The 24,219-nt window shown below is 43.5% G+C and overlaps 1 protein-coding gene across 1 annotated transcript in view; it reads right to left on the reverse strand.

The window, feature by feature from the left end:
* The window catches only part of map3k5 (mitogen-activated protein kinase kinase kinase 5), a 70,123-nt gene extending 67,894 nt beyond the window's left edge, over nt 1–2,229 (reverse strand). The window contains exon 1 of the mRNA XM_040125417.1: nt 1,309–2,229. Within this exon, the coding sequence (XP_039981351.1) occupies nt 1,309–1,753 (445 nt within the window). The 5' untranslated portion in view covers nt 1,754–2,229. The remainder of the gene's footprint in view (nt 1–1,308) is intronic.
* Nucleotides 2,230–24,219: the final 21,990 nt, after the last annotated feature.

Below are 24,219 nucleotides of genomic sequence, written 5' to 3' on the forward strand. Positions count from 1 at the left end.
CGTCGCTGAAAACTCCTTTTAATGCCCTCAGTCCGGCTCAGACGCCGAACTAGACCGCCAAGTTTTCACACTCCCGTTCGTGTTTGTCCTTCGGATGAACCTCTTCTCAGGTAAATCATTACGGTTTTTAATCAGTGTGCTGCCTGGAGTTTGATTACAGTGGGCCCCCCTTCTCAAAGTTTGATGAAACCCCCTCGTATCCTTGACACTGACATTTTGCTATTTCGCTGAGGTTCTGCTCTTTGCGGTTTGCAGTAGCAGACGCGGGCACCTTGTGCTATGCAGTTTTACTTTCTGAAATATCTGCTGAACAAATCCTGACGCCGAAAAATTATCTGAGTTCAATGCAAACACTGGCTGCTATTTCTGGCTCCTCGCCGCCCTGGCCAGCTCTGTACATTGCAGCGGCTTTTTATTTGACCGCTGTCCCTGAAAGGTTTGCTTTCCAAAAGATCTTTTTTTTTTTTCTTTTCCTTGCTTATTATGCAACTGAACATTTCCAGCGGGATTAAGAGCCAACTCCTGCGCGTACAGCATGAATAAAAGCAGGGAAGGGGCTTTCTGTCGGGGAGTTCAAGTTTGTTTCCCCGCTCGTGGATTCCAGTGGAAAGTCCAGCCTCATGGCTCAACCCATGACACTCCGGCACAATACTGGAGGCGCAGAATGGAAGAGGAAAAACTATGTGTGGGGGGGGAATATAACACTTGTTGTAGTTTTTTTTTTTGTAGGCCAAATTACACAAATGCAAATGATGCCCTTTTTGCTCAGTGGGTTCCGGCCTTGTCGGCCGCAGCGTGGCCAGAACTAGGACATCAAGGCTGCGGGGCTCAGGCCCTGACACGCAGAGCTGTGCGCCGCGTTTAGGGGGAGCACAGAGCAACCTGCCCCGCAGGCAAAACAGTTTTTCCGGGAACGGAGGGGTTGCATCAGAGGTCTGGCCTCTGACCCCTGAAAACTAGTTTTGGAAGAGAGGTAAGCATTCCTGCCTGTGCCGTGCCATCTTGAAGTAACGCACTGGGGGGGGGGTGCCTGGCTCTCAGTGAGGACTACTGATCTTACAGTTTAATCATTATAATGGAGAGTGAAGATTAAGTTAAATCCTAGGAAATGCATTTGGGGGATTGATCCCATAATCCCCACAGGGAACTTTTAGGACCAAGATTTACCTCATCAAGAATGAGTTATTACTTAGACTAAACATTTATAATGCTGACAGTCATCTGAAGTCCAGAGTGTCGTTTGGTAAAGGCGGTTTTGTTATTTTAGGGGTTGGAAGGTTTCACAGGGTCTCTCTTCAATTGACTCACCTGCGTTGTAGAAGCGGTCCAGCACCGTGGTCTCCCCAAAGTCCAGTTTGCCAAAGTTGACGGTCTCCAGCTTGCTGCCCACCGTCTCGCAGGCGTCCTTCAGACACTGCAGGGCCATGCTCTCCGCGTTATTCTGCTGGCTCACCTCGCCGTTCACCACATAGGCCACCGTCACCGGCCTGCTTTTGCACGACTTCCCGGTGGACAGCAAGCCTCCGCCGTCCATCGGGCAGCTTCCGGCGGTCGGGCTGAGCCCCGCGCTGCCGACCACAGTGTCCTGCCAGAAAGTCCCGGCTGCGGGGACCCTGGAAGCGCCGCCGCCGCCGCCGCCGACGACGACCCCACCGCTGTTGCTGTGGGTGCTTTCGCCGCCGTGGCTCTCTTTGCCGGGACACGTACCAAAGCAAGGCACCGGTAGGCATATCCCATCCTGGTCTTGACTCATCTTGTTTCAAGTATCGCTCACTGCGTTAAAGCGTGGATTGTGATGAGCGGCTTCTCCACCAGTCCTCCATGGAGAGCCAGCGTTACGCACGGCGGTTACCCGTGCAGCCTCTGCACCGGCACGGCGTACGACCCTTGCTCCGGCTCAACGCGGGCAAACGGTGCGTTAGAGGCAGGGGTGCAACTCCACATCATGCTGCATGTTTGCAGTCGATCGCGCGCTTCCAGAAACACTCGCTAACGTCGACGGGACACCGCAGATCGACCGGAGTCACGACACTGGAAACACGAGAGGGAGAGCCACCAGATCCGCGCATTCCTTCTCAGCTCTCGCGGCAAATCCACGCACTTCCCAGAACTGCCCGAGACCGCCGGTGTCCGCGGATCAACAGTGTCGCGGCGAGTCGGCGTCGGGCGCAGTCGAAGTCTCGCATCGGCGCCAAAGCTGCTTGTCAACTCTCGAAAGAGAAAGTACGCGGCGCGCTCGTCGAGGCTGCTTTCATGTGCAGGCAGACCCTGCCCAGTTTCCACGGTTATCTCTCCCAGTCCAGGCTCGCGCACTGGGCGGAGACGCGACGGTGGGAGTCTGGCGTAGCCGGGGCGGGGACACGAGGACCATATGAGGAGTTGTGTACTCCGGGGGGGTGGGGGAGCGGTTCACCGAAAACGACACGACCAGCGCGAACAGATAACCCCATTCAGACATGGTTTCGTACGAGACGTCCGATCGGCTCTGCAACTGGTTGGTCAAAAAAAAAAAAAAAAAATTAGAAATGATTAGGTCACCAGTTCGTCCGGTGATGTGATAAACACGTTGCCACACAATGGAAGAAAGGAAAGTTCCGAGGGAAGAGAAAAACAAAACAAACAAAACAAACAAAGAAGACATTAATCACCATGATGATTGCGGCGTTTTTCGGGGGCTGAGAGCCGCAAGCATTTCATAATGTCGCAAACCAACTGCGCCGTTTCGTCCACTGATCTTGTGCGATTCCAAATGGGTCACGAAGCGAAGCCGAATCATCGCGTTCAATGATACGTATTCATTTGTGAAAAGTTTTTTTTTTTTTTTTAGGCGGCGAGTTCGGCCAGCTCTCTCCGGCCTGCGGCGGCGCCGGCGGCGGCGGCGGCACCGTGAGATTTGGCTCCGTGGTTCCCTCCGGCGGGGGCGGCGGAGTTCGCTCCGCTCGCGGCCGATCCGGCAAGTCGGTCCGCGAGGGGGCCGTTGGCCTCTGCACGAACGGCGTCAGCGCCCGCAACCCGGTGGCTGAGCTCTTCCCCGCCGCGAGGGCGACACCTGGCGGTCGGGACTTGGTATTACAGGTCAGTGCGCGGGGAGGGAAACGCGGAGCGCGCGCCGACCGGCATTTGATTTGCGTTTTATCTAAAAAAAAAAAAAAGAAAGAAAGAAAGAGAGATGTCTGTAAAATAAAAATTAAAAAGTAGAAGAGCCTCTTCAGATTTAACCGGGAAAAAAAATCAAAATTTCCCCAAATTTTCTCACATTTTTCAACTTTTTCACGCGGAATAAATCAAAAATAAAGAAATTTAATAAACGCACAATTCCCTTCCGCCTCTTATCCTATGCTTCCACTTTTCTGTCACTGAGAGATGGGACCCGTTGCGCCTGAGACTTCATTCCGAAGTCCCGCCTGGATTCCAAGAGCCCAAACCGTTTCCCAACCGTCTGCGCCAACTTGAAGTGAGACCAGGTACCGACACCACCCGGACCGGAGGCAATCGCCTGTTTCTCGCCTGCTCCGACCTGGGCCACGACGGAACACCGCGCACTTTTTGTCGCCAGTTCCTCGGTCTAATGCGGTCCGGTACCACAGCAACAAAACCCCGACTCTAGCCAGGTCACAGGGCTCAGTGTTGGTTACACCTGTCGCATCATAGACTGCGGCCTCCGGAACGATCCTGGGGGGGGTGGGTGTCCATTATAAGCTTCATTGAGGCGGGACTCATCATGGGACAGCAGCATTAGACTGCTTTTGTTTTTAGCTAAGTCTACTTAACCAACCTGCAAACGAGTGCACACGTGGCTCATCGGGTTCCTGTTGGAGGAAGAAAGATGATCAGATTTTTTCATGCAGATTCACTTAATAAGTAAAATGTCCAAAACCTCCACAGTAAAAAGGGTCAAACTTATTGCGGGTTTTATATCGCCACCACCAGTGGCACGTTCATTGTGCCTTGTTTGTAAATTCTGATTATTTTCCATGACCTTCTCTCTCTCTTTTTTTTCCGGGGTTTATTCTTCTTACACTTCCTCCCTCTAGGATCCGGTACCTTTTCCTGCACTTTTGTACTGTGTTTTTGGTCACCTTCTTTGCCCATGTACTTAAACCTACAAGCCTGTGCCAGAATAATGTTTGGTCCCTCCCAAGGATTTGGACATGTGCGATACAAAAAGGCGTCGCTTTTTCCGCGGCCACGTGAAGCAGCGCGCGTACCGCCGAGGTCACCGTGGCTAGAAGTGGAAGCTTGTTTTGGGTTCATTGTGTCAGCGCATCTCTCGCGCCTGTCCGCCGTAGGGCCACGGTGCCCCCCCCCCCGAGCGTGCAGCAGCCCCACTGCGCTGCACATAACAGGGGCTAGTAGTAATACATAACAGCCACGTGTGTGTGTGTGTGTGTGTGTTTGAAATTTTCCTTTACACTCTGTATAGCTGCTACACACATACTATATATATATATATATATATATATATAATGGACAATAGTCAGTAATGGAGCAGGGCTTCAGCATGAGTAAGCTACAGCACAATCTACAGGTTTGTCCTTGTACTATTGAGTGACACTGATATGAAATTTGATATATTGTAGGTTGATAATGATTTTTTTTTCTGTCTTTGTTGCTGTAATTGGAAAAAAAAAAAAAACCATTAACTCGACTTTGTAACGGTGGGGCATGACGGCTTGTGTTGATAAGGGTGAAAATGTCAGAGCCTTGGCGTCAAATGATCCACTTCTGCTACCGAGCAAGGCATTGGGCTCACCGCTGCCCGCCCAAAGCTGCTCACCGGTGGCAAGACTGGACGGGGACTCACAGCAGCATGGGTCCTTTCCCCATCTCTGCCACTAGATGTCCCACACTGACCACACATGCACTGAAGGATTCTCTTTTTTTTTTAATTCAACATCATTCAGAACCAACAGCTCACAATGACGAGGCTGCCAAACCAAACACATCCGCAGGGGTGTGTTATTTCATGTCTGTCTTTAAACACATCTGTCTGCTCTTCATCATCTCGCTCAGGGCCAGTGACAGATTACACCCCGACTATTTATGCATCACCGTGTCTCGTTCGCACTCAAATCAAGTGCTGTGATTTCTGAGGTTCCGTTGTCGAGAGTCAAATGACATTATTCAACACAACAAACACATACTTTTTACTCACTAATTTCTTTCCTCATTCTTGTTTTTATCCCTCCTTTTCTCATTCACTCACATATACGCACACAAACACATATGCACACACAAACACACACACCTGTTTGACATACACATAAACTAATGGGGGGGAAAAAAAGGAATGCAACACTTGCTGATAGACTAAAAGTCCAACCTTTGTTGCGTTAATAAAAACAAATGAAGATATCAAACTAAAAACCAAAAACAGTATTAAAGTAACAGGAAAAAAAAAAAAAAAACACCACTCATAGTCGTCCTGCCTCTTCCAGCCAACTCTGCTTGACACATCTGGCAGACAGAGCTGTTGAGCTGCTGAGCCTCTGCATCCTGCAGACGAGCCTCAGAAAGTTATTTTTTTTTTTTGCCGCCGGCAGGAAATTTCTCCCACAGTTGTGACCCAGATCTGCCCATATTCAAGGTATTACAGAATGAAAGGAGCATTTTCAAGGTGACTGTCACAGCCCATGCTTGAATTAAGAAAACGGTGGACGAGGTATCCAGATTATTTACCTAAATAAGGGTACTTCAAGAATCAAAAATAAAAATACTCTGAATGACCTTTGTCAGATTGGTACATTAATGTATAAGCAACATTTAAAACTTGAAGCTGGTTAAAGTGGAGCTGATGGTTTGTTTGTACTATAGTAATCTATAAAGTAACAAGTCACCAGTAGTTGGATAAGTATTCAGATCTTTTGCTTGAGTAAAAGTAGTAATACTACATGGTAAAATACTACAGTACAAGTCAAAGTTCCTCATTCAAAATCTTAGTTCATAAGTATTATCAACAAAATGTAAAGTACTCATTATGCAGAAAAATGTCCCCTGTAAGTGTAATATTATGATATTATTTAATATTATTACAGTTGCATTAATTTCCAAACAGTATTTTGATGTCATAGCTTATGGAGGTGGAGGGAATTTAATACTTTGTATACTGTTGGTTAGCTTAATCTGTTACAAAGCAGCATATTTTATATATTAATCATGACGAAGCCTTTCGGATGAGAGGTGAAAGGTCTTCAAGAACTTCAAGCAAGTCCAGTTGCCTTCGCGTAGCCCTTACAGGACACCAGGACCTGGACGACTGAGAATCTTCACAGACATACCTCGAAATTCCACCACCGCACTGAGTTAGGATTATATTATACTCTTTTAAAGGACAGCACTGGTTATATTCTGCATTTTTCTGATCAGTGAGCCACGCCTTTGCACTGGGTGACATGTTTCTTTATTACGACAAACATGGGCATTGTAGTTTATTTTGAACCAGCCCCACATACACCGTCCTGCTGCAAGCAGACCAAATGTATATTGATCCACGGCCGAAATTACTCCCTCGAAAATGCACAGTTTACTCCTGTTTACGTACAAAGGGGATTTGTTGACAATTGGAAGAATAGAGAAAGACATTCGCCTTATCCACTAATACTTTATTTTATGGCACTCAGGTTTTTGGTTATGGTTTGTTCTGATGACAGAAGAACTTGAACTCGAACAAACTGTCAGTTAACTGTAATGGAGTCAAACTAGCAGCGTCCCCCTGGCCCCACAAGCAAAACAGCTGCCATCACATTCTGATCTTCACACTGCTGAACTCTGATTGGTGGATGAAATTGACGACATCACCTGTTCCCGGCAGAGACACTCCCACTCCGACCCAGTGGAAAGAGTTCGGTCCAAAACACGAGAGTCTCTCATGAGAAACAACTAGATGTGCTTAAATTTTGGGGGAAATTCAAGTAGCCCATCACTCATGGTAAGAAGCTGAATGAGAAAATAAGTTTGGAGGACCTTTAATTGCTGATTTAACATTATTCGGAAGTGAACAGAAAAAATTTGTTCTGCCGATTAGGTTTAACGGATATTTAAGGTACATTTTTCAATATCATAATGGACATGTTGGTTTTATAAAACTTTTGTTTCCACTTACAAATAATTTAGTTTATTTAAAAGGAATGTAAAAAAAAAAAAAAAATCCTCCTTTAAGGGTTTTTGATTAAATAGTGGTATTCGTTGATTTTTTTGGCTACATGGGGGCAACAGAATAAGCTATAAAAAAACCACTGATATATTATCACCTCATAATGTTGTTATACTGAATGTCTTAGCAAACTCAGCATTCAGTTGGAGTCATGTTTCCGGCTACCTGACGAATGTAAGTCCTTTACGGTTTTTGTTCTCCACTGACTTCGAAGGGGAAATCTCTGGCTCCATAGCCGCTACATGCTCCGCTATGTTCAAAAGCTAGTCACCTGCCTTGTCCCTCTGCTGTTTGCTGCTGCTTATGTAGCATGCAGCCGGTTTATCAGTGGGCCTGCTGCTGCTGCTAGAAGCGAGGGCGATAAGAGCAGTGAGAGTGAACCCAAAACAAAACAATGAGCTGAAAGATGCTAAAACGCTCTGTCGAGCCGAGGGGAACTGAAGAGTTGGGTGATAATTCTCCGTGGGTTTGCCACTACGAGTGACCCTGTTCACATTCCACACAGTCATCCCAACTGTTAATATAAAAATACTGACTAGTGCAGCTTTAAAACACTATTTAGCAGCTGCAGAAAATCTTGTTTTTGCCGACCTCCAGACGTTTAACCTCTTACCTCGCTTACCTTATTAATCATGACCTAATTAGGCATTGTTCCAACTGGACCTTGTTAGACATAAGTGCACATAATGACCTTTCTTATAAATGTCAAGTTGCTGCGCCAGATTGCAGTGCAGTTGCATTACGTTTCTCAGCCTAGAAAATGTTTTGGTCCTTTCTTCCATCAGAATGTATAAAGTGTCCAATAAGACGTAAATGCATGCGCATTTTGTAGCAGAATTAGAAACAAACAACCCCCAGTATGGAGTATTGGTTTAAGTTTGTAAGGGTTTCAGTGTAGTTAACCATCAATAGGTTGTCCATGCTGCACCCTGCAAATAAAGCTTTCCATTCTGCTCTGCCACAGACCATGAAATAGTCACTCAGCTCTGAAATGGAGAGAATCATTCACATAGAGAAACTGCAAGAAGTTCAGTTAGTTCTGCGGTGCAGGTAGGAGATAGATACTTGGAGGCATAGACTTATTGCAGCCTTCCATAGATATCTGCCAAAGTCTACACAAACATTAGAGGGAAACGGAGAAACAAAATTACAGAAATCTGCTAAGTTTGACAAATGGCGGGCCCAGCTTTGCCACTAGCTATTAGCCTGCAATGATTAATAAGTGAGAAAATAATTGCACTTCATTGAGATTGATGACGCCCCATTTAACCTCCCCACTCATCCTGGCTGCGCCACAGAGCAACGAGATGAGCCTCGGACACACTGCTGCTCTGCTGGCCTCATTGGCATCAAACACACACACACGCGCGCGCGCACATACACACACACACACACACACACACACACACACACACACACACACACAGATACACACAGACACACACACACAGAGGGTCTATAATAATCCTACAGGGCATTTTTTAAAAGCCTTGCAGCGCTCTGATCATAAGTTCATTGTTAGTAAGTGAAAAACAATGATCTCAGCGCTAGGAGGCCTCTGGGAATCTCTCACTCCACCAATATAGAAGCATTTAAGTCAAACACCATGGGGAATTAATGACAGTGGAGTTACCATTAACTCCTATGCTAACGAGTTTGTGAGCTTTGCCCCTCTTGTTAGATACATCGTGAGAGTGTATGTGTCTTTGTGTGTTTGCTTGTCGGTGGACAATCTCGTTGATCTCAAACACGCAGGGTAAATGTGTTTGAATGTGATTTTCACGGGTAAAATGCAAACAAAACAGCCGCGATCAGGCGAGGAGCTAGGAGTGCCGTGGCGCCTTATCCTCTCAGTCTGCAAGAGACGTGGCCAAGGTTATTAAAGAAGGATGTAGCAGAGCAAGATGGCCGCTGTTGTGACCAGAGGCGGTGTGGAGAGATAAATGGTTGACCCAGCCTGGTGTCAGGTTAGGATTGATGCCACTATCAGCCCCACTGCTTTCCCAATGATTTTCTCAAATCTCTGATAGAGTGTGTTATCTAGTTACTGGCATGAGGGCAACGGCCTGCAGGCACAGAGAAGGTCAATCTATGAGGACAATCTTTGTTGGACTAAATGAGAAAAAAGACCTCACAAAAAAGAATAAAAAGCAGCTGCTAGGTCTCTGGGATAAGATAAGCCAAATTACTTCTCTTTAGTAGGATAGGCCTCAGGCAAAACATCAAAAAAAAAAAAAGAGAAAAAAAAAATTAAGTGAGGCAGCTGGTGTGCTCTCTGACTTCAGTGTTGTAGATTTCACCTGGAACCTCGGCTTCCTTGAACTAATGTTGATTCGGTGGCAGCAGCACCTTGAGGAATGGGTCGGGCAAGTGTGTGTTCGTCTGCCGTTTAATCTGCATTTGCCTTAACAGCCGAAAAACTGAAATTTCCAGAATATATAATACCAGTCACCGATGTAAACCACCTAGCAGATCTTCAAGCTTCTCCATAATCTCACTCTATCAACCCTTTTCGCTCTTTGGGCTTTTCAAAACTGGGGGAAAGAGTTTGACTAATAGGTTGTAATTTACCAGCCGAGGTCTTGATCAATAATTCTGTGTCAATAATGATGAAGAGGTCTGTGTGAGGGGAAATGATTCCACTCATTGTCTGAGAAAAATGAAGGTGTGGACATCACCTCAGGCCTTAGGCAGATGTCCACAGGTGCTCGGCTGGTATGATGGTCGAGTCGATGAGTGCGAAGACAAATAACACACACACAGACACACAAAAGGTGCACTATGGGTTTTCCCTGGTGGTGCATGGGATCAAAACTTTGGAAAGAGGGTTCACACGCACAAGCGTGCGCACACACACCCACATATGTCACAAATGGATGTATTTTTCACCACACCTTTTATCCTTGACATTTTAGTCGACAGGCGTCTCTCATGACAATCTCATTTTGAAAGCAGTCTTCTGACAGAAATATTGACCAAACTACTATAAATGGAGGGACAGATCTGTTTCTTTATGATCCAGAAAATTGCTTAAAATGGTTTCAAGGAAATAATAAATAGCCCATATTGGATTTTATTTGGCACTGTGTGAAAATATACTATAGTTTATATGAATGTATAAAGCGTGGAAATGAAAAATATCCAAGTCAAATGAGTCAGTGCATCATGTAAAAGGTGAACATTATCATCACAGAATTACAATAATAATATAAAATCTAATTATTTTATATAACAATAATATAAAAATAATCATCATTGCTTATACATAGTATCTAGTACTTAGAGTAGCCAAGTTGAAAAGCTAAAATTTCATCTTTTCCTGTGATATTCATACAAAATCTTTCCCTCATCACATATTGTGCAAAGCAACATGAAAGCACTTATCTGCAGTGTGATGCAAGAAGACAAAAAAACTGAACTGGTAAACGTGTCCAAACATCTAACATTAAGGCATCAGTTTAATATTATTATTATCATTATACTGCAAATTACTGTAATCACTCAAGATGAAATTAATTTGTTGCATGCAAGATACATAATCACTGGATTACTGTACTGTTAGGGCGGGGGTGCTGAGGAGTGAACTTGTTATTTGGATGTGGAATAATTTATCTTCGTGGCGTTTTTTGCTGCAAAGTTCCAATTCATTGCTGAAATCCGGAGGCCGCTTCCAGGCCGCTCCACAAGTTTCTGTAACTCAGTGCAACGTCTCTTTTAGCATTTCTTTCGTTTGTTTTTCTGAAGGATATAAACACGATCTTCAGATATACTGCCCATATTCTAGGTTAAATGAAAATCTGTTACTGCACTTACCATTGGGATCTAAGACTTCAGTATGCTTCAAAATTAGGTCATATAATGAGTCCTCTGACCATGTCTTAAAGGTGCTATATGTGAGTTTTTGCTATCGCTACATAGCCAACGTTAGCATTAACAGCCATTTACCTACCAGCCCGGAAAAAACATTGCAAGTTCAGCATCCAGCTTCATTCCTTTACTCGCCAAGAGCTGTATCCAGCGGTGGAGAGCAACACCAGTGTTTACTCTTGTTTTGCTTCTATGTCTATCACTTCCTGTCTTCTTCTGAAGTTAGCATGCTAAACAGCAGGCCCCAGCCCGGCCCTCCCGTCTCGTCACTGTAGCACCCGGCTGTCCTGAAGAAGAAGCACTGCTCAGAGGGCGTTTTATAACCTCTTGCATTGTAAACACAACAATGGAAAAAATGTTGTAGTGCTGTATTTTTAATACTTTGTTTTCTTACAAATGTCAGTGTAATTCTGAATGAGGTGTTCTTATTTCTCACATGGAGCCTGGAAGTTCTGGGCCCCGTTCTTCGTTCGTGGATAACTGAATTATCCAGATTAGACTGTTGATTATTTGGGTTTCTTCGGTCCATCAAAGATGGTTTAAAATTAAACTGGAGCTGTTGTCTGAGCAACACGCCCTTAAACCCAAACCCGCAAAAGTGCAGGTTATTTTGTTTCTGATAAATGTGACTTGGCTGCCATCTAAAAACATGTGAAAGTTCTTCAATCGGGCAGAAGTTCCTGATCAAGGAAACCAATGAGCAACTCAATAACACTGTGAGGTTCATTGTGTTAATCTCTTTGCATATTAACATTTAAGTCAAACATCAACTGAGACACCGAGCCACTGTTAGCATGTCTGTTGATTTCAGTGAGGTACAATGTGCACTCTGGTTCAGTGTTTCACTATTTTAGTTAGAAAATGGAAGACGGTGTTCCTGTAGTGAGAATTCCAGTTTGTAGTTACAAGATTGATATCAAAATCTTCTCGAGCTGCGGTAAGCCACACTTTACCACCTTGATCTGTCAGTCAAAGATAAATGTTCCTGACTCCAGCCAACATGAGTGCAGGGAAAGCAGTCCAAATATGTTGACACAAGCTTTCGTTATAACCCCAGTCACAGCAGACCCAGAGCTCAGACTGTGGGCAACACCCAGAGAGATTTTTACTCTAAATTGTAAAGTGCACTGTGACGTAGCGTACTTATTACATAAACTTCACTTCCTAAGCAGGAAGTCTTCTAAAAACTGACTGAAATGTATGGGCCTGATCCAAAACTCTGACACAGGTCACCACAACAAGGGGAGGCTGGATGGATGGATGGATTGGGTGTTGATAAAAGAGTAAGAGAAACAGTCTGACGCTCCAATTTAAATAAAAAACTACACTCCTTTGTATAAATGCTAGTCAGTGAAGGCCAGAAATAAGGAGTTTCAACTGTACGCAGTTGGGACCTGGATTTTTCAAAAGGGATACTACAGATTAACAAAGTTTTACTAAAGTGTTGATGATCCATTGCTCAAACTGTGAACTGAATTATTAGAAGATGGTTTTGATGCACCCTGTGTTTTTGTCATTGGTGTTTTATAGTTACCCAATTACCGTAGACCCTAATAGGTTGGTGCTGGTTTAGGTTGCCTGATACACTAGAGGGCTGAAAAACCTGCACTTTGATGGGGAAAAAAAAGGATGCATCGATACTCACCAATACATGAAACTGTACCACCGGTAGTCATTCTCATTTACTGCGCAGTACTGAATTCACGACCCAGATTCATCATATTTTTCATCATGTTTTTATTTTGTTTTGTATGAAGCCATTTTCATGATGAATGACATAACCGGAGATGTCAAAGGTCTCACATTTCTCATGACTTTCATTTGGATGATCTGGCCGATGCATGCTATTTCCATGGCAGCTTGTAGCAGTAGTGTACACGGTTGGAGAGCTCAAACCTTAACCTAACACCGTAAAACGTTTTCAGTGAATGTCAGATTGTGTGGTAAAATAAAACAACTATCATAGTACATTTCCTACATGTTAGATGAGTGCCGATTGTCTCTGCTGTTACCCTGATTGCGATCAGTGAACAAAGAGTTCTTTCCAAAAAAATAAGGCACATTTTATCTTTTAATGTTCAACAGTCATACTGGGAGGAATCCAACAAAGACGAGACCAAATCAGTTCCTCTCCAGTGATAGCAATTCTGCACTGATAGTGACATAAGCAGACCATAATGCAATATAACCACAAGACATGTGTTTTGTGTTTGCAGCAGGACACTGTTTATCAGTTGGAAAACCTCCCTCTCTATATTTGCTCTCTTGACCCACAGGTATAATCCAAATCTCACTGATAAAATCTCAACGTCTTCTCTTGGAATGATTGAAAGCCATTCTGAAATTTATATGAACGTACTAGTGCCATAAAAGTAGACACGGCCGGTTGAGGACAAGGTGTTCACCAAAAAAATTAAAATGCCAAAATAACTATTTAGATGATCTCGAGTTGGCATCTGACCCCTCTGAACCATCACCATGCTTTCCCCCTCAGATGGCTTCTCCTCCTCTAAAGTGAGCAGAGGTTTGTTTTTCGGAGCAGACCTGAACAGTTTGAACATTGCGCTCTAAGTGGATTGGGTTCCTGTCAGAGCTGAGCATTTGGACATTGATAAATTTCCTCCTGTGTGGGATCGATAACTCTCACCTTTCAGCCCAGGGCTCCCCCAGAGTGGGACGTCATAATTACTCTGTCAAACTGAATGCCTGTCTGTGTAAAGACTGATGACTGCGTGTGTGTGTCTGTGTGTGTGTTTGAGAGTGATATCGAAACAGTGAACGTGTGTACAAACCAGTAGAGCTTTTATGTGTATGTTGTGTGTTTGGGGATGTGTGCATGGAGATTTATGGATTATATTTTGTACATGTAGGATTGTAGGGTGTGTGTGTGTATGCGTGTGTTTGTGTGTGTGTGTGTGTGTGTGTGTGTGTGGGCCCAGGTGATGCTTTGGCGGCTGAGCTGGACTTGTGACTGGCAGTGATTGACAGTTGGGCAGCCCACCTCCTCCTTTCTCCTCCCACGGCTGTTTTTGACGCCTGTCATATTGGCCAATCAGCGAGGTGATCTGACAGCTGTCCTGACACACAGATGCACACACAGATGCACGCACGCACACGCACACACACACACACACACACACACACACACACACACACACACACACACATACACCTACAAACACACATCTTCCCAGATGCATACACATTTTACACGGACAAGCCTGATTCTAATCTAAACTGTAAACTTAATTTCTAACTCCAAATTAATCATTCAAAATTAATCACTAAGCAGAAAAAATATGCTACATTTGGAAGATTTTACTCATCTTTATAACATCCTAATAGCAATTTTTATAAAAATTAATTAGAAGAACACATTATGAGTACTGAAAAAGACCAAGGCAGCCATGTTTACTCACCCATTAGCAGCAACGATAAGCTCCAAAAACAACACGCTGGTGATGATGATGGGCCCCTCACGTCGATCGTGTTAACTGAGTTAACATATGCGACGTTCCTTTCAGCTGGTTCCTCAGATCTGTTATCTGTCCAGATGTAATGATGATTTATTTATTCTGTTTTAGGGAAGGCAGGGAATTGCCTCCATCTGCTCCACCAGACATCGCTGCCTCGCTGCATGCAGCCCTCCTCCAGGTTAGTGCGGGTTCATGCGGGTATTTTGGTGCATACGTGCATGTGTGTGCACGCATGACAGCGTGCCTTTTTGTGCATGAACGTGTGCAATGTATGTCTCCCCGTGTGAGGACGTGTATCTGTGCAGGGGTACCTACGAATGCAACTTTTTGCCTATAGACAGTACGCGTGTGTAAACACGCGTGTGTAACTGGATGCTTTTATTGGATTTGCGTGCACGTGTGTGTCACAGCGACCATTTGGTGCTGCTGTTGGTGAAAGAGGCAGCCGCTGGAATTAAAAGTGAATGAAGCAAAGATGAGCGAGGCTGCCTGCTCCTCATAACGCCGCCACAATAATAATAATAATAATAATCAGGGCAATAATAACCTCAGCGCTCATTTAGACATCAATACTAATCACTCTCATTTGGAGGACAATAATAATAATCAGGCTCATTTAGAGTGCTGTTTCTCCACAGAGGCTTTCACTGCCTTTGGGGTTGGTTGGTGCTTAACCTAATGATAATAGTCATGATTCATGGCTCAACCCTCCCTGCCTGCATGTTGCTATCACTCCTCATGAACACGTGAAGTGTGTGTGTGTGTGTGTGTGTGTGTGTGTGTGTGTGTGTGTGTGTGTGTGTGTGTGTGTGTGTGTGACAGAGAGAGAGAGAGAGAGAGTGTGTGTGAGAGTGTGGATGTGTCTGTCTTCTTTCACATGTTACTTTTTGTCTAATTTTTTAAAGCACGCTGACTTTTTCACTGGGGTGCAAAATGTGCTATAAATAGCGCGAGTCTTGCCTGATACTTTTATCCGTACGAGAAATATGCACTGACACCCTAACCTCTAAATTTGACGAGAAAATTCCAGTTCAGCTAAAAAGAAGTCTAAAATTTAAACAAACCTCCAGGTTACTTATTCAGAGGAGAAAACAAAGGCGGATGATAAAGTTATAGCCCGAATATATCCATGGTAAATATCCACAGTTTACAGACTGACTAGATTGCTGTGTAAAGAGTGCTTATTAATGACATTTCTGGTGTGCTCGCTTTTGTTTTACCCCCAAATAGAGTGGATTAGATAATCTAGTTAAATTTTTGGTTTGTTTACAACCTATCTCATTATCTGACCGCTTATTTAATTTCCGGTCAGACGTCTTCTTAGCCATGTCTTCCTGTTTGCCCTGTTATGGTGACAAGTAGTTGCGCTATCTTATCATTGCTAATTATACTGACGGGCAAAACAATGAAATTAAGACCCTTATTACCTCCGCTAAGGAGGTTATGTGATCACCCGTGTCTGTTTTTATTTGTTTATTTATCAGCAGGATTACGCAAAAAACTACTTACCCGATATGCACCGAACTCAGTGGAGGGATGGGGTATGGGCCAGGGGAGAACCCTTTACATTTTGGAGCAGATCCAGATCATTTACTAAGACTTGAATTTTTCCCTATGAAGTCTTGTGCCCGTGGTTCAACATTGGCCTTTGCCTTGGCAGAGGTCTGCGCTCTACTGAGCGCATTTTCTAGTTGCGATTGTAATCTCAAAGTGCATTTTAGAGACGGCACAGTTGCATATGAAGACAATGGAAGGTGGATGCAATCAGTTGTGAGTTAAAGACTAGTTTGTCATTTCGGGTTACAGTAGATGAGGATATTAACAGCTCTCTCCTGCCTGTACACTAAGCACGAAGCTGCTTAGTTTAGCTTAGCATAAGAACTGGAAACATCTAGCCTGGCTCTGTCTAAAGGCAACAGAATCCTCCTCTAGTCCCAGTCAAGAAATAGTCTGCCATATAACCCCACATATAATGATGACTTCTTGTTTTTACACTGGTTTTTGTACAGATTTAACAAACCAGATATAACATGGTAGGCAGATTTTGTTACCTTTGGCTAGCTGGTCCTCCCCCTTTCCAGTCTTTGTGCTGATCTAAGCTAATTGGTTGCTTGCTCCGGCTTCATATTTACTGTACAAACATTTTTGTTGTATCAATCTTCTCATTTAAATCCTCACAAAAAAAAGCAAGTGAATGTATTTCCCCGAATATCAAATGCGTATGTTGAAAACGTTTCAACTTGAGGAAGAATTTGTGCTTATCCCGAGGCTGTCTGAATCCAGTTAGGGAAATTTTGAGAAACAAAAGCCAAGCGTCTGGAGTGAAATAACAGAAAGAACTGGAGTCCCTGGTGAGTCCAGAGATCAGTCAGTCTTTTTCGGAGTTTGATCTGTCACACAAACACACACACATACACACCCATTGGTGTATACATTGCTTGCTAGCTACAGCCAGCCTTTGTTTTGTTGTGTCAGTGCATTGGCTGTTAGGGGGGAATACAACAGTGAGATAAATAAATTAAGTATTAACTTTCAGGTTGTAATTCTTGTGGATGGTAACAATAGTGATAGCAGAAAGGAGAAGAGATTACCAATGTGGCCTATTTTACGACTAAAGAAATTGCTAACCTAGCTAACTTACATAGATATTTGTGTACTGAATCAAGTTACGTTAGCCAGTGATGCTAGTTAGTTGACGTTACATACATGGTAGCTAAACAAAGTTAGAGCTAATGTCTGTTTCTGATGAAAACTGCTGGTCAAAGCGTTTTTTCATATAAAAAAAATTGCTGTTCAAAATGCAGTTGAGAGTGTCCTTTGTTACCATAACTTATACTAATCTTATACTAAAGAGTTTGTATAGTTCGGTAACAAGCTAGTTTTGCTAGCAACTGAAATAAACACAAACACCAACCAGAAACTGAAAATGTCCAGTTTTACTTGACAAATGAGTATTGGTTATACAGTTTATCTTTATTTTGTCAAGATAATTACATGTGTATTTCAACATGTTTATTCTTCGTATGTGTGCAAGTTAAGTTAATCCACAAAATCTAATTTTCATTAAATCTCAAACATGTTATTTGGTGAAATACTTTTTTGAAAGACTTTTGACTAAAAGTACAATAAGTGTTGCCAGCTCTCTTTCACAAATACGGAAAGGATAATGGTAGAAAACAATGTGTTAAAAAAAAAAAAACAAAAACAAACTTAAAGAATAGCTAAAATTTCCTTTGGATAATTTCAAATCCCCCCAACCACCACCAGGCCCAGAACCCAGATAGCACCTATTGCCTCTGAAGACCTAGGGAAAACCCTGTTCGGGACCTCCTCCGGCACCCTTTTTATTTGATTTTCTAATCCCTGTTGTCGCTAAATCTGTATGTGTGATGGAGGCGGGTGACGTTTGCTCTTCTGTTAATGAGTTCATAGCTGGCTCTAATTACTTCCAATGATTCCTTTTTCCTACATCTGAATACGTTACAGTCGACAAAGATGCAGATTAATGCCACAGGAATTCAGGTTCTGCCGTAACGCTCCCTCAGCCCTTTACAGCACTATATGATCATCTTCATGTCATGAAAATATTCCCTTCTCTCTCTGATGTATTGCGTGCCGGCACATGGGACAGTCAGGCACTAATGTAATTCCTCGCGAGTGGTGCTCATCTCATCTGGGCTCCAGCTTTGAACTCTTGGCTCGGCAGCTTCTCAGAACAAGACGGAAAATGGGGACAGAGGGAGAGAATGGTCCGGCACTGATTTGCTGTAAAAACTCGGACAGAGGATCATTTCAACGCTGCTCGGGAAGATCAAAAGCTCGGCTGGCAGAGAGTGGGCGCGAGGGGAGATGGTATCGCCGGGCTCTCGTTTCATTCACAGACGAGTGTGAAATGACTTCATCTGTTGTGTGGACTCACACTAGACACCATTATACACTACTTTACCTTGGCCCTCCCCTCCTCTCTCACTTTCTCCTGCACGGTGGGGGCTGCAGGCCAAAAACCACGGCAGCTTTGCCCTAATAAGACATCTAAAGGGCAGATTTTACCTACATTGCTAATTGCCTGTTAATAGGAGCTGGAGATCTCAAGCCTTAACAAACACGAACAGGGGAACGCGGAACCGTTCACAGCTCAGACCTCGAGCCCAGGCCTACAGTTGCTAGTTTCAGGCCCGGCAGTGCACATCGTTACCACTCTGCCTCCTGCACTTAAAACAGGCAGAAAAAAGAGCAGCAATTTGCTCAAACTTCTGAGCCTTAAACACTTGAATAATTTAGCGCTGAATATTCTAAATCCGCTTGATTATTTCAGGAATGACAACAAACGGGTTTTAACACCCCGGCTCTCTCTCTCTCTCTCTCTCGGCGTCGCTGCTAATGGAGATCGCAGCACGTTTTCCAGGCACACACACACACACACACACACACACACACACGCTCAAAGAAAGACAGAGTGTGAGTGGTGAAAAGAGAGGGAAGCATAATGAGATAATAAGAGTCGACTTAACACAAGGATATTCCTCCTGTTTCTTCTTCTTCCTTCATCCTTCGTCTTAATTACCTCCTTCATTAAAAAAGGGGTCCGGCGCAGAGCCAGGCTGTAATGCTGTGTTGGCCGTGAGAGCCTTCCCCCTCTACCTCCGTCTACTCTCTGTCTCTCTTTTTTTACTCTCCCTTCCTCCTCCTCTTCTCCCTTGAACATCCTGTTTAGCTGTTTAAGCTGATGACACAGAGAATATTGCATGTTGAAAGGCCGTTTCACCACACACACACACACACACACACACACACACACACACACACACACACACACACACACACACACACACACACACACACACACACACACACACACACACACACACACACACACACACACACACACACACACACACACACACACTGTTGCCCAGAGCAAAAGGCCCCAGGCAGTCTCTTTCCTGCTAGCCAGGGGCGATCATTCTGCCTCTATGATACTTTAACTGTGGGATGTCAGGAAACATTAGGCCTTTAAAAACACAGCTACGATGCAGTGCAGACACACACTGACAAAACACACACACACACACACACACACACACACACACACACACACACACACACACACACACACAGAGTCTTAACTGCAGTCCCATCCAGTTTCCTCCAAGGCAAAAATACTTACGAAATCCTCCTGCACAGAAAAACTTATTTTTTGCAATAAATGACTGTCATTTATTCTTTATCTTTTCTTTTTCTTTCTAATAACTTTTTTTCTAAAGTAACAATCAGAACTTTTAATGTATTGAAAGTATTGATGTTTTATGATGTCGACTGACTGGTAATTGTGACCTGCTTTTTATTACTGTAACCTTTTGATTCACTGAACACGACACAGCTCTGGCATAAGACAAGTCTGGAGTTTTACACATTCAGATCCCCAGTCTGTCGGTGTGACGATTGTGCGCTTCGTACGCACACCATCCACCCCAACCACCTCTTGGCGCCTCCTCTGCCATTTAGTAAATACTTCTTTCATTCAGGAAAAAAAACAAAACGTGTCCTCTGAACATAATCCAGCCGGCAATTATGTTGCCACCATATAATTGGGAGAGCTGTTCAGTAGTAAATGAACGTAATTTCTAGTTGCCTGGATGCACGGCGTTTTGTCACTCACGTTGGGACATGACTCGAAAAGCTCTACTGAGAATTTCCTTGAACTATCTGACAGTTTGTACCAAAAGTTACTCAAACAGGAGTAATTTGTGCATTTGTTTGGGACTATTTTCAGCCGCGGATTAATACGGAGTTAGTCCGATTATTTGCTTGAGTTAAAATAAACTACAGTGCCCACATTCATTCAACTTGTTAGTGGAATCAGTCCATTGTTGGTTTTGGTCATTTCATGAGATCTGTTGACATTAAGAAAAATATTGAATATCACCAGCCTCATTCTTTGATTTCTACAATGACAATAGTGGATATATTCTTCTACCCACTACTGGTGTTTACTTGTACTGTAGCTACAACGAGGATAATAACATCCAACCTGCTGCAATATTTACAGCTGGATGTTCTGCAGTCTTTAAAATAATGTGTAAGGAAGTAGTGATCTAAGATGAATACCACACTTGCAGCAATGTCTGGAAAGTCGGGGGAACTCATCCACCTCTCTTCCCTCATTTCCTGTCTGCCTCTTTGCTGTGCACTAACAAATAAACCAGAAATTTGTAAAATGCAATCTACTTCAAGAGATACACAGCATTTCACTGATTTTTTTTTTTTTTTTAAATTCGTGATTGTCTTTGCGCAGAAGTTTGTTGGATGTTCATATCCATTGGTGTTACCGTAGATGATCAGTTAAGATGTGTGCCGGTTGTATCTGGCATCATGAACGACTCCAGCCTGTCCTGTCTCCCCCCTCCTCTCCGTCTTTGAGCCTCTGAGAACTGCAAAGAGTGGAATGAATGTTTCAGAGTTTTAATAATAAAACATCTGACATCGGGATTTAGAGGGCTCTGCACTGGAATACTTCCTGTATCCTTCCAATAACTCCTGTATTTTCCTCCAAAATCAGGGAGAGATTTATTTGTGAGCAGAGACACAATCAGATAGTGAGCCTGTGGAGCTCCCCTCAGATATTAGCATTTAATGAAATACACATTTTTTTCATTTAGTCTGAAACGTTTCCAAATCTGGGGAAATACTGGGATAACCCATGTTTTTATATGCTCTTTATTAGTTTGTTTTCTTTTCATTCGTTCTCCACTTAAGGTTTCAATTCATCCCCTTTGAGCCCTGCGTGCCAAGCTGTGGTGAGGACAGCCTGGGTTTTTTACTGCGTGAATTTTGTGTTTGCTGGTCTCTATTTGAGCTTTAATGCAATCAGTGGAGTACCCAGCTCTTGCTACACCTGTGATACTATTCCATCCTGCTTACCTACAATTTTTCGGTAATGACGTTGATCTATAAAAGCGTGAAAGTGTGCTTTATGCACAAGAAAATTTGTAAATAACCATTGTGCCACGGAAACCGTGAAAGTGTAGGTTACAGTTACGATATAAGCATTTGCCTTCACTTTCAGTGAGCACAGCCTTTACCCTTACCCTTCATTTTAAATGGTTTTAGTTGCTTAAATCAAACAGTAAAATTAAGTATTGGTCTTTTAGATTTACCCCGATCTCAACCGAAACTGTTTCTCTTGTTAAAAGGTGTCAAAATTATCTGTAAATTCCCGTTGGCTTGAACGTTGGTTGTAAAAAAGTTAGCAGTTTCCCTCTGTGTGCAGAAATGCAGCCTGAACTGCTGGTATGAAAGTTACAGTGGACTCAAACGGGGACAAATGCACACAGTGGCAAAAAAAAAGTCCATAAAAATCTCTTGAACGTCTCCTGCTGCTTAATTTCATCTTTGTTGTGTGTGTGTGTTTCAAAAAGTAATCATTTTCCCAATTATGGCCAAGTACATAAATCCCATGTTACCGCTCTCAAAGCTCTGTAGTGTTGCCAGAGGTAGTGTTTTTAGGGATATTTCAGCAAATGTGTGAGTTTAACACACAGATAATGTGTCTAGTATTGTGATGTCTTAATGTTTAGATTTCTTGCTAATGTCGTTAGAATTTCTGTACAGTAGGTGATCGTGTTCGTAATCACGCAGTAATATTTCGAACTTTTAAAAAACACATCACGTCTTAAATATTTTCCGGACGGGGCCCTCAACAACACAACGAGAGCAGCTGATGGAAAACTCATTCTCAAAATGGTTACAAAGTGGACCACACGTGTGTAAAGCTTGTGGGTTATTAATGTGAAGTCTCAAGCAGTGATCACCAGCCTTTTCCGAGAGAAAAATCACTTTCACTTCCAAACACTGGCTGTGGAGGCTTTTCAACCTCTTCCTGGGACTCGCCCATACAAAGCTTTAAGAATTAGCGTAAACGTAACACAACAGATGCAGTAACCAAACGCAGCTCTAGGGGAGCATCCTGAATGCCGAAAACCTACCAATTACCCTTCAGCTGGACTGCCTCCCGATCGACTTGAAACTTTCATGGATTACGGACGACAAGTTGGTGACCCCCTGGTCCGTAAAGTCCGTATATTAAATGTCCCTTTCGGCCTCTATTGCTAAAAGTAAAACAAAAAGTCATTTTAGGTGATTTATCGTTGGTTTTAAAATGTTACAGACATTCGAATTGTCTGTTACTCACAGCAGCCGCTCTGTCACATCGGCCGCCTTACTGGGAGCCAGTACGACTATTTACCATTGAGTAAACAATAATCTGGGAAAAGGCCCCAGGTGTGCGGTACAAATGGTTTTGTGGGGATGTTTTGAAAGGTTGGAGACAAAGATTAAGAAGGAAATAAACTAGACAATTAAGTCACATAGTGAAGGTGATTTGCAGATTAAGGCCCTGTAATTGTTGCATTTGTGACTTCATTCTTTTATTCCCTCACTTCTGTCAAGTGTGTTAGTCTTTCAGAGTCTGCACGATAGCGCTTAATAACAACAAACCAGATTTAAAATAATTAACAGTCCCTCTAATGATCAGAAGTCTTGATCTCTGTCATGAATTTAAAAAAGAGAAAGTTTTATTCATTAGCAGCTGCCAGCAGAGCTAAAAGTTTCCTTCAACATTTCCTATTTTAACTTTGTTGAAATCCACATATTAACACACACACAGACACACAGAGGAAGGTCCAGTGTGTGTGTGTGTGTGTGTGTGTGTGTGTTTGGCCGCGGGCCCACATGGTGTTAATTGGATAATGAGGTACAATGACAAATCCTCGTTGCTGCGACAATAAGGTGCTGCTGTCCAGGTTTAATATCACAGGCCCTGGTGTAATGCTGTTTGGACACACGCGCACACACACAGGCACGCGCACACACACAGGCACACACACACACACACAAAGCTCAGGTGTCTCCACTTTGGAATCTAATCTGGCTCTTCCTCCCAGCAGCCAATCAGAGGCAGCCATTGCTGCCCCAACAACCAATCAATTATCTCTCATTTTGGAAAGGCTCTCCTCTCCTCATTCCTCTCCTCATTCCCTTTTCTCTCCTCTCCTCTCCTCGTTTCATTTTTCCCCATTTCTCTTTCTCTCCTTTCCTCTCTTCTCGTTTCTCCTCAGCTCTCCCTATTCCTTCTCATTTTTTCCCCTCTCCTCTCGTTTTCTTTTCCTCTTCCTTTTTCTCATTCCTCTTCTCCTAGTTTCCTGTCTTCTAATTTACTTTCCCAATCTTGTTCCCTTTCCTTTCATCTCTTCATTTATCTTCTCCTCTCCTTGTTTCTTTTCATTTTCAGTTACTTTCCCTGTTTTTTTCCCATTTTCTTCTTTTCTCTTAATGTCCTCTCTTTTCCCCTTTCTATTCTCCTCTTCTTACTCCTCTTATGGTTTCCTTGTTTCCTTCTTTCTCCATTTCCTATCCTGTCCTCTTCTCTCCTCTCCTTGTTTTTCCTCCTCTCCTCTCTTCTTTTCCCTCCATTTCCTTTCTTTTCCTCTATCCTCCTCCTCTCCTATTTTTCATTCTTTCCCCCCATTTTCTCATTTTCTCTCTTATCCCTGTTACTCCTCATTTCCTCCCCTCTCCTCATTACGTTTCCTTTCATGTCCTCGTCTCTCATCTCCTTGTTTCTGCTCCTCTTCCACCGCTTTTCTCGTTCTTTCCCTTCCTTTTCTTTCTTCCTCCTCTCCTCTCCTCTCTCGCCGAGCCATAACTGGGGGGATGATGGACCAT

The sequence above is a fragment of the Xiphias gladius genome, chromosome 4, assembly GCF_016859285.1.
Source record: "Xiphias gladius isolate SHS-SW01 ecotype Sanya breed wild chromosome 4, ASM1685928v1, whole genome shotgun sequence".
NCBI classification, from domain to species: Eukaryota; Metazoa; Chordata; class Actinopteri; order Istiophoriformes; family Xiphiidae; genus Xiphias; species Xiphias gladius.